A 14,589-nucleotide genomic window follows, 5' to 3' on the forward strand; every position below is an offset into this window, starting at 1 on the left:
CTTAAACATTCTTTTAATACAACTTCCCAATAAACCAAAACTAAGAAGTATCGAATTGGCAAAACAATTCACTACCTAGAGGGAAACAGAACAGCAGGGTAGGAAGATCAGAAACCCAAGACTACGTAACAACACAGTCCTTCAACTAAAGGAATAACCAGCTGCAAAAGGCAAAGAGTAGTGACATAGCCAGTAGTTTACAGAAGTATTTTCAAAAAGGTGGAAGTCTTTGAAACCAAGATTACTGAATTCACCTTTACAGGAAAGGATGATTCAAGGATGAAATCAAAGAACACAGCTTAACACTGATCCAAACATTAGTTCCAAAAGAAAGTTTATTCAAGTAGTTGAGACATGACTGACAGCAATGGCTTGTATTCTGTCAATTAGGATTTGTGCAACCCCTTCAATTAACCTCCACAAATTTTCTAAAGTGTCAAGCTCATAAGACTTCTCAAAGCATATGGAGCAAAGGACACAAAATTAACTGGGTGTCAGTGGAGTAAAATTCCTGCTGGCTCCCCAGACAGCTCACAACAACCTCCATCATTTCAATCCTGATAGATGGCGCACTCTGTCTGTCATGGTTCACGTTAAATATATCTCTGAAGCCAGTAGCTTCTAGCACCTTTGCTAAACAAAAATACACACTCTTCTTTCTCTGAACTGGCATGTCTTACATGGCAACCTCTGAAACTGGTATGGAAACATCTCAAATGCCACAGCTAAATTCTCACTTGTGTTGATTCCTGGTGAATCATATAAAGAAGCAGAAGGCAAGGCAGAAGCATATAAAAAGATGCGATTTGTGAAAAGGTGGAGAGGGTAGCAATTTAGTACAGGAGGAGATTTGGAAGTTGGCAAGATGAGTATTTCGGAATGCATCTCCTAGAACCAGTTAGTTTGGTTACTGTGCACCATTGAGCTAGATGTTTTATCTCACATGAATGATTATTAACATAGAAAATTATTCCACTGGTCTCCGTACCCCTGTCAACTACTTCAAAAGGCTACATGACAATACTACTTCTAAAGCGTATATGACAATATCACCATCACGTTCCCCAAAACCAGGGATCTTTTTTCTGATTCTACCACAAACCCATGGACAGACAGGTAGACAGACAGACTTTATCCACAATCCCCCACAATGCAACAGTGCAGTCAAAGGTATTATCCTCCCCCGCCATGAAAACTTATCTAGCTCTTGGAAGGTATGCAAAAATTACCTTTCTCAATGCCTTTAAAAAGCAGTTTCACAATATCAGCTGTCTATTTCCACTTCTAATCCCACTGTCAGAACTCTTACAACAGCTTTGCCTCTCCCTTGGAAAACTGGAGCCTACAGAGTTAAACTTCAACAAAGCTACATAGAAACAAAAACATGTGTACAGTGAAAAAGCATGGCACCCTTAGTTATAGGCATCACTACCAAGTATGAATTATGTACATAAAGCTGAGAGCAACTAAGGTAGCCAATGAATATTGTTTCAGTTAACATATAATTCATAACTGGAGTAGGCAAAGCATACATACACTATTACGTTGGCTCTGTTGATTAGCAGTAAAATATTAACACCATAATCCAATAAAGGTCAACTGTGTGCCCATATTCCTGGCTTATTATCTCCTCAGAGCTGAAAATACAAACTCTATAAAGGGTAAATGATACAAAGAAAATAAAACTGAAGATCAATGTATACATTCAACATTGATCTTTGCAATTCTTGAATATTCCACTTCTTGGTGTTTCAAGAAATGCTGCATGAGATGTGCAGTGTTTTAAACGGGTAATATCTTAAATAAGTAAACTAAATGATGAGCTATCTTAGTCAAATAATTTACCTATGAACAACCCTTAATATAGACTTCAAAGTCTATTTTAGGTACTTTTTTTTTTTCAGAGAAAAAAAAGTAGAGAGAGAAAAGCTGAGCTGATTAAACCAGGAGGAGTTTCAGTACCAGACAGGATGTATTAAGGGCAGCAGTAACAGTCTGGCAGAAAACAGCTGGGCATAAAGCAATTTTTCTCTACCAGCAGAGCAGAAACCTATGAGTAGAGCAAAAAACAGAAAATGGGCAAACAGCTTCCATTCCTTTCAGCTGGAGGAAATGTTCCATCACCACACCTTCTTTTACCACTAAAACAAGCTATGATGGGCGATTAAGCTGGAATGTGGTGGCCTTTTCACCTGGAGTGGTAGGGACTCTACTAGCCATGCTCAGTTAGGCAGTATGGTGAGGATATGAAGAAACTGAAAGATGGAACAGCAACTTCACAGACTAGGAAGCATGGGTGTCCAAAACATCTGTACTTGAATTTTGTTAGAAACCTTCTATTTCCATGCACTCAGATTCCCCTCTCTTTGTTGCAATGATCTAAGAACCGAGCGGCCTTCCAAGCCCAAGCCTTCCTAGACACTGTAAACTCAAATCTTAATCTGGCTTGGAGACCAAAGAGATAGAAAAACTCACTCATAAATAGTTAAAAATTAATCCCAGAGGGGCTCCACTCTTCTGTTTTATGCTGGTAAAGCCACTGCGCCCCAGGGAGACCTAACAATATTTCTGCAGTAACTGCCAAGGATTCTCTTCCACACCCAAAGATTTAAATGTACCCAGAAAACTCTGTTAGCACAAGAGCACTGTCAGTACTATGATAAAGTCCTGGCAAAGAATTTACATTTCACTTATCAGCTACAGGCTGTCACCTCCTCCCCCATTCAAGTTACAAAATATTTCACAAAAAAAACATCCTTTCTGTTTTGTAGAAGTTTTTGCATGCAGGATACAGATTTTTTTTCCAAGCACTCCTCACTGAATGGAGGCAAACAGTAACCCTGTACCAGAATAAGAGAAGTTGTGAACAGGCTGCAACAACAGTGTTGTTACAACACCACCATGTTGATTCATAAGCAAAGCTGTTACTAGTCTGTTAGTACAACCTACTAGCCTGAGAGAATAAGACCAGTAACAACTCTATTTTCAGTATTTCGGTTCTTCCATTCACACATTTCTTACTGAAAAATATCTTAAGTCCAGAATATGAAGTTCTAAACACTGGGTAGGTAGTCCTGCTTTTCAAACAAAACTTCTCTACAGGAAAAAAAAAAACAAACCCAACAACAAAAAAACCACCACACAACATTTTTAACAGTGTAAGTATTGCTGGAACTGATTGCATATTACTCTCTAACTAGAAATCTAACTTTAAATACCAAAAAGCTCCCAGAAAAGAAACAAGGTAAAGATTAAAAAGGGTGATATTTAGGAAAAAGCTACCTGCTACAGTCCATCTTGCTACCTAAGGAATCTAAAGAAAATATGACAGTTCCTACAAATTAAAAAAATCCTTTGCTTCCTAATCAATCAGGTCATTCAAGAAAGCCCCTGCAGAGTGTATTCCATAACTCAGGTGAAATCATTCAGCCCAGACTCCCAAACTCACAAGCTATCCAGACACTTGATTATCACAATCCTGCATGAATTTTTCCTAATCAAAGTTCTTCTGGTAAATCTTAATCAAGGCCCAGAGGAAGAAAGAAAGATAATTGTCTGGAGATGCTCAATTAAAGCTTCAGCAGGACACATGACAAAACAGCTTCACAAAATACTCTGTACATAAAAAAATAATACCAGGATTTGAATTTGAAGAATTGTTTTTCAGTTTTATCTATTTTTGGCTGAATATCAGGTTTTCAATCTGTACTGAGAATGTAGAAGCAGATTAGTCTCCTCCTTCTCATTTCTAATAAAACATGTTAACATCTGGCAACCCAGTTCGAATGTTATTTTCCCAGACCAATCCATACTTCAAGTTCTGAATGTCAAGCATTTTGTACATTTCTCGCTTTTTAGAGGAACCAAAAGGCAATACATGGATCTTTTAACAAGCTACTTACAAATAAGTTTCCACCACTAATCTTTTGTTCTTTGAGCATTCAAAAATTTCATTAGGTTGGGGGGGATGGATTGTTGATTTCTCAGCTCGATAACAGAATATTATCTTCACGTGCTCCAAGATATTCTAAACTACTTGACTGGAAGGTCAAGGCAACAGCGTTCTCTTCTAAAGGGAATAATATGCTTGACTTAAACTCACTAAGAGACAAGATCAAACTGAAATCGGAACTACAGTATAATTAAAGATCAGTCAATAACTACACACACAAAACACTCTGTACTCCACAGTCTGAAAAGCTTTTTGCCAGATAATCAAATTTTTTTACAATGAACCTGTCATTTTAAAGCAAATTAAGTGAAATCCACTAATAAAGAATAAAATGAAACTGACAGCTAGTCATCTGCTTCATAAACAGAGTCCTCAAATGTACCAATGCCCAGCACAAGCCTCACACAGTACTAAGAAGTCAAACACAAATAATTTTATCTTTTAAGGACAAGACTCTGGCATTATTTGAGCTGCTTCAGTTGAAGAAATGAATTTAAGACAACAGCAAGGGCTGGCGCAATAAGGACAACCATATATCTATCAGGGAATTTCTCATCCTTACAAAACCGTTCCAAAGGTTGATAACCAAGATAAAATCCTGTATTCTGACAAAAAGCCTTTGGAAAGAAAAGGGTCAATCTTGGAAGTTGTAAACTGCAACAAGATTTAAATACTCATCAAATCCATATCCCTTAAACATGACAGGGAAAGAATTTAACTTAGGAAACCTCAATCCATTCAGTTTCCTTGTCCCTTCTCATTATTGGCCAACAATTTCTAATCAATAAGAAATAAATAAATCTATGTGAATAAGTAGTATCAAATTCTATGAAGCATTTTAGTCCAGCAGACCTTTAGAGACAATATTTGCTATACTCTCATAAACTATTATCCCCATTTATTGATATATATACATATAGGGTTTTCTTCTTGAGGCTGATCAAACAGTATTTTTCATTAAGTTGAATAAAAAAATACGACAAACAACTTTGTAATCACCAAAGGAGAAAATTATTTTTTTAATACTGTGTATGAAAGGATGAATAGCTAGTATTCTCAATCAGATCATTAATTTTCAAAAATAAGGTGTCTCGCAATTCCTGTGCTACCACTGTTAATTTCTATCCTTTCTTTTCTAATACATTAATACTGCTCCCAGGAAGGCAAATGATGGGGCTCCCTCCCTTCTTCCCCTGCCACCCCAGATTGATACCTGTTTTCTCATTCCAGTGATTAAGGTCACCTTAGAGGAAAAACAAACAAAAACAAAGAAAAAAAACCCTGCAAATGCTGGCACCAATTCCAGAATAACTTTTAAAAGCACTCAACTACCAAAAGCAGGCAGAAGACAGGTTACCTGACCCTCATTCTATCACGAAAGGTTTCATACTGGCTCTTTTTATTTTAAAACATTCAACCTATTTACTTTATTTTCATTTGGTTTTAACAAATGAAGTTACAACAGGTTTCAATGAATGGGCAATATTGTCTCTTCCTCCCTTCAAAAGGCAAAAAAACCAATCCCCAGCTGATAGTTTTGTCACAGTCCTTCGCTACTTCAAAACCGTGCAAGACACACAATTTTTGGCTCCAAGTACTGAGCAAAATACCTTCATCGTCCTGTTCCCCTTCGCCCCGGTGGAAACTTTAGCCTGTAAGCTGCTTGAAATCTTGTCTCTCGGTTGTAAACCAAGGCTACATAAGAGACATTATCATTATACCAAACACACTTGTATTTGTTGGACACAGCCATAACTACGGGTAAGTTCAACAGAAGTTGTGCCTTCTCTCTTTCATATTAATAGGGGTAATTTAATCACATAATCTCTGGGAGTATTCACCAGTACAGCCTATGCATGTATAACACATAGTGAAGATCCTTTAGTCTGAAAGTCTTAGCTTGGTAGAATTTGAGCAAACAATTAAAGAAAGTGCTTGATCACTGAGTTCTGCACATTGTTTGAGCTAAGCTGCTTTAGCTTATTAATTACAAACTCACAGAGCTTTCCAAGGGAGCAGCTTAACAAGACAACATTCCCTGGCTTTTGCAAATTCATTGTTTTCTCTTTTCCCCTTCTCAGAGTTTGAATAGTTAGGCCTAAAAGCAAGTACAAGACATTATCCAACTCTGAGCAAAAAATATTTAACATCAACTGGAATAACCATTCTTTATAATAAATATCTGCCTGCTTTTATTTTCCTGATTTAAATCACACACATATTCATGACATATCAATGTTCAATGTGACAGGTTGAAAGCATTCATAGTTTTCTATATTTTAGCTATACAGTTGGTATAGCTGTATAGTTGGTCTATTTGGAAGAAAGATCTGCTGACAACGCTCAGTGACACCAGTTTCAGTAAACTTGTCTACTACTGCTTTCTTTTTCAGAAGTGAATTTCTTCCATTCTAGCTCAAAAATCGTGCAGTTGCTGCACAGCAAAATGTTTCCCAAAATTCTATTTACGCAGGCAGATACAAAAACAAGCAAGTGAGACTCTTTAGGGCCTAAAGCCATAACTTCTATTTTATTTACCTTTACTGACTTAAAGACTATAAATTTTAAGCTTCACTTGATACTCAACTCACTTTAAAAGTTTATTAAAAAAAACCCCCAAGATTAGACTATCTGATCTTGGTAAAATAACTATAAACTTTGTATTTATCTTATTTTACTGTAGCATGGCTACATGCCAAAGCTAATATACCACATATCAGTACAGACTGGTAACTGAAGGTTACATAAAGGACTAACAAACTCTTAGTGGACAGGAGAAATGCTTTTTACTTTCAACTCATTCTGGTCTCAAATACGGTACTTGCATTTTTCAGTTTAAAAAATTATTGAAATTTTTATCTTCAACAGTATTTCACCAATGGCACCACTAAATACTTAAAAGCTGTTACTAAGTACCAATAACTTCCTTGTGTTTATACCCCATAATTGGTTATATAGTTACAGTAACCACTCATTTTCTTTTTATTTTCTAAATATTTTGTTTGAAACAACACAAATAGCACCCCATACTGTGGTGTTTAACAGTACAGAACACACGTGCATCATCACTGAAGTTTCAGTTGGCTGAAAACTTTCCTCACTTAACGCTGGGTTTGTTGGGGTTTTCTGGAAGATATATTAAAAATAGTTTAGAACCTTTTCCTGGACAAAGCTGTCAAATAAGTTGTGAAAATTACTTCCAAATTATTTAATAAAAATGCTGCCAATATAGAAGAAAGATTAATCAATAAGCAATTGTTCTGAGAACAGCTGGAAACACAGAACTTCCACTAAGACTAGGAGAGCAGGTAAAGAATAGAACCAAGAGCAGGTATACAATAGAACCAAGGAACTTTAACAGAAAGTGTAAATAATTTTTCTTGCGATTTCAGTGGCCTGTATGCATTTTCGCCACCCCCTACCCCACTGGCTGAAAACACTGAAGTGAAACTTGTGGGAAACTTTTATATTGCTACTGGCTTGTGTTTTGTGATAAAAGTTTCTGGTGCTTTCAAACTGTAACATGAATTCTGCATTGTCATCTAGCACAATTATTTTATTAAATGCCTGTTTAGACATGCATTTTGAAAAAAATTCTATTGCTGGAACAAGACTTTAAGTAGCACTTTATTTTGATGGCAGCCCACCAACAGGCAGTTTTCAAGGGCAAAAATAAAAATAAATAAATTTCCTGATAACAGAAACACATGGTGAAGGCTAACATTCTACACTCTTTACTAAAGCTGTTTGTGTCATTAATTACATTAGGTCTGTATTTAATCAGATTTAAATATCTACATGTACAAATCTCATGTGCCTAACTTTAAAGAAAAGACAAGAGGTTATTTTGGTGATAAAATGCAAACCTAAAACTGTTCCCATAGACATGTTTGTGAAAGATGTTTAAATATGTCCAACCATAATGCAGGGCCTGAAGTAACATGATATTAAAAATGAAAGGAGGGGAAAGGTAAAACAATAGTAATTAAAATGCAAGTATTATGAATAAAGCCAATCTTTCAAGTTTAAGATGCAAATAGTTGTTATCTAGCACTTTGTACAGCAGTGATATATTTTCTGTACATTTTCAAATGAACTTCCTTGGTTCTATTTTTTACCTGCTCTTCTATTCTTAATGCAAGTTCTATCTTTCCAGCTGTTCTGAGAACAACTGTTTATTGCTTATTATTTCTTCACCATTTGCCGCACTTTTATGTTATCTGTAGCTTTAAGACTTCAGATTACTAAAGATGTTATACTGAATTTTCTGAAGCAAATCCATTCTATTCACTTGTTCTATACAATTTACAACTTTTCAGAATATTTCTGGGGTTTTTTTAGGAAGAAGTTGCAGAAGCTGGAGCTTCTTCTGGGAAAAGTGTTGGGAAAAAACCACTTTTCCTCCAAGGTTTGTTTGTTAAGAAAAAAAATTATCACTTGCTTAAAGTTAGGCAAACCAGGTTTAAATCAACCCAGCAGTGGCAAATTAGCCACCACTTTGGACAACTCTGTGGTTAGAAAACAAAACACTGGATCTCTTCAACATTGACTTCTATTATTCTAGAAGAAAAGCATTACAGAAAACTACCATTAAAGAACGTCCACACAGACAAGGATCACAAATTTAAACAGTACACATAAAGACTGAAACACAGGAGTTTTACAAGTTACTATGCATCAACTGAACAGCAGCAGCTCTTCAGGTTGATGTTCAGTTCTATTGGCAAAAAGAGGTGATTTGTTACAGTTTCAAAACTTTCCTTGTAGGCTGACTGAGAACCAGCTGACCAGATAACTCTAGCTTTAAGTTAATCAGAGAAATTTCGGTGGATCTGTAAACATAAGATGTAATTAACCTAGGGCGTCATACATTGCTGTATAAAATTATGCCAGTTTAAGAAGTAACTAAAACATTTCTAGCATACCAATAGATCATTCTTATGGGAAATATAAATACTGCCACAATAGTACGATTACGTAGACTACTGGTAGTTAGAGACTGCAATAAGTTACACAAACATTTCAGTTAAACACTGGGTACTTAAAAACACTGTACATAATCAGAAAAAGGATGTCTCCTTTTTATCTCAGGCAACTTACATATTAAACATCAGCACTAATAAATTAAATTATTTTGAACCAAAAACACACTTAAAATTATATACAACAGTTTCCTTTGTACATTTTTTTTTTTTTGCATTGAAGATTTAGGTGTTAATTAATAGAAGAATTCAGAGCCTTGAGGTCTTGTTCACCTGGGAAGGTGTCTACTATTGAGAAACTTACTAGTTTTACAGTTCACATACTAATTTTTCATTTATGCTTCCTTTAAAAATAATAAAAAACACCCCAGACAATTTCTTTTCCAATTTGCTAAACTACATTACTAAATTAGTAGTTTACTAAACTCAGGAGTAAGTCATCACAACATTATACAACATATAGACAAAAAGACTCCATAAGTTTTCTTGAATATCTCATCAGAAGACAAGAGAACACCATTTAAAAAAAAGTGTATTCTTAACAGCTGGTATTTCTAAAATGAAAGCAATTACAACCTTAAATTTACCATGACCATATTTTCAGGAAGTGAGTACTACCCTCCACACATAACTTGTCTTCTAGGCAATATTTATCATTCATATATCCTAAACAAACTTATTTAATTTGTAACCCTTATTTCCCCTTTACAGAGGGAGCAACAGGAACAAGGGGTGAAGCAAGCTACAGAAAGTTGTTTACTAGGCCAGAGACAGCAACACAGCACGGGTTTACAAAGTCCCACAGAGTGCCTCCTTCAAGTTTCACAACTGTCATTTCCCTATAGTTTTCACACAGTTTTATAAAAGATACTACTTAATAAATTATTGCCTCTATTTTGCAGTTACGCTTGTGAAAGTCTGAGCGTTAAAAGAGCATTACAAAAATGCATTTTCCAGATAGAGCTGATAAAATGAAGGCAGATCAGACTATCTATGGTACTGCTAAATGAAGAACATTCTGTACAGTATGTTCAAGTTCTTGATCCCGTTTCATTTCAATAACTCAGACACACCATGGGTTTTTTTATGCTTCTACACTTCATCAGCAAAATTTTTACCCCATGAAGTCCAATGCTTTAACATTTTAACCCTTTTTTAGCTATGCTAAATCGAGGCTATCAGGACAATTAAACTCATGTCATTGTTTTTGTACGTTCCTTCTGGTCTCTTTCATTACCAGTGACAAAAAATGTTAGTTATATCGGACCAAAATGAAAACAAGAAAGAGAAAAGAAGCAGCAGTTTGAGAAAGAAAACAGAAGTGCCAGATCATCCAGATCTAAAAACAAAATGGAAAACTGTAAAAACTCAAGGAAAAGCAGAACAGTTACAGGTGAAATAAGGAAGGACAGGGGCCACTGCCACAAAACCCAGCAACCTTTTCTCCTGTCCCTCTCAATAAATCACCACCCACTCGGAGCAGCACACAGTGAAAGTGATCCATTCTTCCAGAGCAATTTCTGCAGCTACTATTTAAGAACTCCTTCGGAGAAGGTATGAATAAATAATTCAGCTGGAAATACCTGTCAAGCAGCAGGATGTTTCATGCTACTGTACCCACAGCAACCCCATCCAACCAAGTAAAACCAGACGTTATCTGTCCACAGGGCTGACAACACACTACAATCTCAATTTACGGAAAGAAAGAGGACCCCACGGGCACACGGCTTGGGACAAAACTTGCCTGTCCCAGCCTCCCCCCCAACCCCCCCCCCCCCCCCCCCCGTACCGGAGAATTACAGTGCCGTACCCCCAGAAACGCCCGGCAAGATGCAGTTGTTGGTTACATCCTTCGACACCGTCCTCACGGTGTCACCGAGGTGGGTGTGTGTGGGGGGGGGGGGGTGTGTGTGTGTATCTCCCTGACCCCCTCCGCTACCCCGCGGCCACACCGCCGGGGGAGGGAGAGGGACGACCCCGCCACCTCCCACATCGACCAGCGAAGCCGTGGCCCCCTAAAACCCTGCCGAGGGGGAGAGGGGGCATCGCTGCCAGACCTCTCCCCGAGGCAACTCGCCCCCCCCCCCCCCCCCGGCGCCTCCCACCTCCTCCCCCGCCCGCCATCCTGCCCCGCCCGCCCTCGCTTGCGGCTCCCTCCTCCCTCCCTCGCCGCAGCCGGAGCCCGGCCTCGCCCCTCGCAGCCTGTCCCCGCGGGTCTCAGCTCCGTCCCGGCGCCGGGCCGGCCCTCCCCTACCGTCCCCGGCCCTGCCGAGCGGCCGCCGACCCTCCCTACCCCCGCGGCCGCGCCGGAGCCGCCACGCAACCGATCCCCTCAGCCGCTGCCCCGGCGGTTGCTCCGCCCGCACCGCTCTCCAGAGCGCACCACCACGCACCCGCCCGGGGGAACGGCTCCTCCCGGCTCGGGGCCGCCGCCGCCGTTCGGCCCCCGCCCCCGCGCCCCGACGCTGCCCCGGCTCCGCCGCAGGCTCCTCACCTGCATAGACGCCATGATGGATCCTCCCCCTCCCCTCTGCGCCGCCGGCCCGGGCCCACAGAGACGCAGCGCCGCGCGCCCGTCCCCTCCCCGCCTTCCCCGGTCACGTGCCCGCGCCGCCGGCGGGGCGGCCGCGCATGCGCGGGGAGAGGGCGGTGCGGGCGGGCGGGAGGGAGGCCGCCGCTATATCGCCCTTGCCGGCCGCGGGGGAGGCGCCTCGCTGCGCCCGTGGCGGGGCTCCCCGTCCCCTGCTCGCCCCGCGGTCGGGGGGGGAGGGTGCTGACACACACCCCCCACACACACACCCCCTCCGGCCTCATCTGTTTGTGAAGGTTTTATACCCGCACGGCCAGAGTCTTTAGGGGAGCCAGTTAATGCCGGCTGTGCCCTTTTATGGGTCTCTCCGGGCTCCCCTCACGTCTGGCGTGTCCCGGCGGGAAGGAGGGATGAGGGATGCGCAGCGGGCCCGGGCCGGCCCTGCCCGGCTCTCCGGGCTCAGGACGGCGGGGCCGTGGGCTGGTTTGCCGTGGGAGAAGGCCTGCCTGCGGCCTGCGGTGAGGGGCGGCTCTCCTGGCGAGGGGGGGCCTTTCTGCCTCCGGCGCTGCGCTGCCCACGGGCCTTCAGTCGGTCGTCGGAGAACCCGGGTTTCCTGCAGCGGTGGTCGGGTGGCGCGTGTGCCCAAATTAGCTCGGGTGTGCTTCCAGCGAGGGAGCATTTTTAGATGCGATGTTTTCCTTTCCTGGAGTGGAACATCCTTTGTCCTTCGCAGCAGATGATTTTGTGGTAACTGCGTAGGTGAAAATAAACACACCGCTTGCTAGAAGCAACCTGCATGCAATCAATAAATTAAGCAAATTGTGGAAATGCTTTTCACAAAGCGGTTACTTCAGCTATAGTATTTCAGGCCTCACATCCTCAGGGTAAACCCACAGAATGTTTTTTCAAAGTCAAACTCATAAAAACTCATAACCCTAGTGGATCTGTAAACCAAGGATTTAATAGAGATACTGATTTTATAGCTCGTTATAATACCCATCTCCCTGCTGATAGCACTACACGTTCCAAAAACATTGGAGTACCTTTCTCCGTCCCTTCACACCCTCGCTTTCTGATGATGCTAAAGAAGCCCTTTGGGTCACCTCTGCTTCATCAGTAGCACCTGATTTTTCCTTCAGAGATGGCCTAGATACACATCCAATTAAATTATTGAACAGTTGTTCTCAGTTTGTGTTTACCTTTGAAATCTGCTCCTTTAATTTTAGACCTAAAGACGGGTTGTGCGTCCAAAAGCCTGCCTACTTTCTTTAACCATATTATTTAATATGATGCAAGATACTACTTCTACCTACAAGCTTTAGCTTCTGCTATGTTTTTATGCATCCTCAACTTTGAAAATGGCTATCTGGAGGAAAACAAAAACCCAGCAGAACACGGCATCAGCTTCCAACTTGTACCCAGCACCAACAGTGTTGCCAATGTTGAAGCGAGCATACAAACTTCTGGGGTTTGCATGAAGGGAGGAACAGAAGGAGTATCCTTGCCCTCTGAGGTAGCTGCAGAAGGGAACAAGCCTCTTGGCTTTGCGGGAATTTGCTGATGACAGAATTGAGTATGTGTCAATTTTTGCATAGGAAAGAAGACTAGCCTACCAAAAGTAAAGATGGAAAAAGTATTGTGATATTAACCAAATCCTATACTTTTTGTCCTCTAAATTCAACCTCAGTTCTCATGTTGCAAACTATGGCCTCCTGATGCTGTGCAAGCTGGCATTTCTGTACTGACTTCATGTAAGTAACACCTAAGTTAGAAGAATCTTGCTCGGTGTGTTTTCCCTGGAAGTCAGTATTTATGTACTATATGATTTCACAACACCGTTTAGGTTGCAGAGGATTTATTGCATTAAGCAGACGTTTCGACCTGGTAGAGGTTTCTTTTTCCTGCAGTTCTTTAGAACTAACTTAGGCTGTTAGAACATTAAGTGGAACGTCACTATTTCTGTTTTACTAGATGTTGTTGTTTTGCATGATCCAAACATATGTTTATCCTAAAATACATTTCTTAATGCCATATGCCACAAAGACAGCAAGAACATCAAGTTTAAGCAATGGACATGTGTTCGGCTATAAACATGGACATACTGACTATCTGTGTTGATGTAATCGCAGTGAGATAAAACTGATTTCAATCCATTATATTCAGTTTCTTAACCCTGCTCCAGAAAACCCTTTTCAAGGTCAGAAGATATGAACAGGCATAAGCTTATGAATGCCAGCACACTTCACAGGCTGCAAGCTAGTTTTGTATTAAAAGATCGGCTTTGTAGTTTTAAGCTAACTGTAATCAGTACAAACATGACTTCTACTCTATAACAAAAGAAAAAAAAATCTCTCTGGATGAAAAGCCACGTTAGCAGAAAATCATAGCTTTTAACTGTCCTTATGTTCAAGAAGTCTTTTTTTCCTATCACACAGAGCTCTGCAATGTTAAAAACAAGGCACCTACCACATTTTGGACTAAAATACTGTTTACTAAAATATTGAGATAACTTCATCTATGCTGCAAAATCCCATTCCTGAGGATAGCAGGCATGAAAAGCAAGGGACAGTTTGCCCTTCACATAAATAATAATGCACCAACAAGTTACTACCCCACCCTATCTTAACTGTATATGTAAGAAACTAAAGCATTACTCTGCAGCTGAAACTTGTGACCAGATCCCCTCATCCCTAAATTCACTTTGAGTAGAGTTTATTCTTACAGGACTGCCAAAGGTATCTTTTATCACTGTTGTTACATCTTTGTTTTTTAAAGTGTCATGCAATTGCCTAATACACACGTGCAACATTTTTTAGCTCTTTGCCATCATGGGAATAGGGGCAGCTAGAGAATTATCCCTGTGTTTTATTGTTTTTTTCCCCTTTCCCCATGTCTCAGTAACCTGGCTTGCAGACAGTGCTTTTCAGTAAGTGTTTTTGTACAGTACATAATGCTACGGGGATTCAATCCCTTAAGCACAATAAGAAAACAAACAGCAGACTTCCAGAAAGAATTTATATGAATATCAGTATTTTCTTCCTTAAATACAATTCCATTCTTGATTTTGTGGTGGCTCATAGTATTCTTTGTTCTACGTTCTTCAGTAATCTCAGCAATGAAAGGCC

The 14,589-nt window shown here is 40.3% G+C and overlaps 1 protein-coding gene across 2 annotated transcripts in view; it reads right to left on the reverse strand.

Moving 5' to 3' along the window:
- UBE2W (ubiquitin conjugating enzyme E2 W) overlaps positions 1-11,515 on the reverse strand; it is a 36,292-nt gene extending 24,777 nt beyond the window's left edge. Inside the window, exon 1 of one of the 2 annotated variants that reach the window (XM_049830272.1) lies at positions 11,429-11,515. In XM_049830272.1, the coding sequence (XP_049686229.1) occupies positions 11,429-11,443 (15 nt within the window). In that variant the 5' untranslated portion in view covers positions 11,444-11,515. Of the gene's footprint in view, positions 1-5,951; positions 7,079-11,428 lie in introns of those variants that run through there. The other variant, XM_049830277.1, reaches the window with a different exon arrangement.
- Between the last annotated feature and the right edge of the window lie 3,074 nt (positions 11,516-14,589).

The sequence above is a fragment of the Accipiter gentilis genome, chromosome 2 (assembly GCF_929443795.1).
Source record: "Accipiter gentilis chromosome 2, bAccGen1.1, whole genome shotgun sequence".
Lineage (NCBI taxonomy): Eukaryota > Metazoa > Chordata > Aves > Accipitriformes > Accipitridae > Astur > Astur gentilis.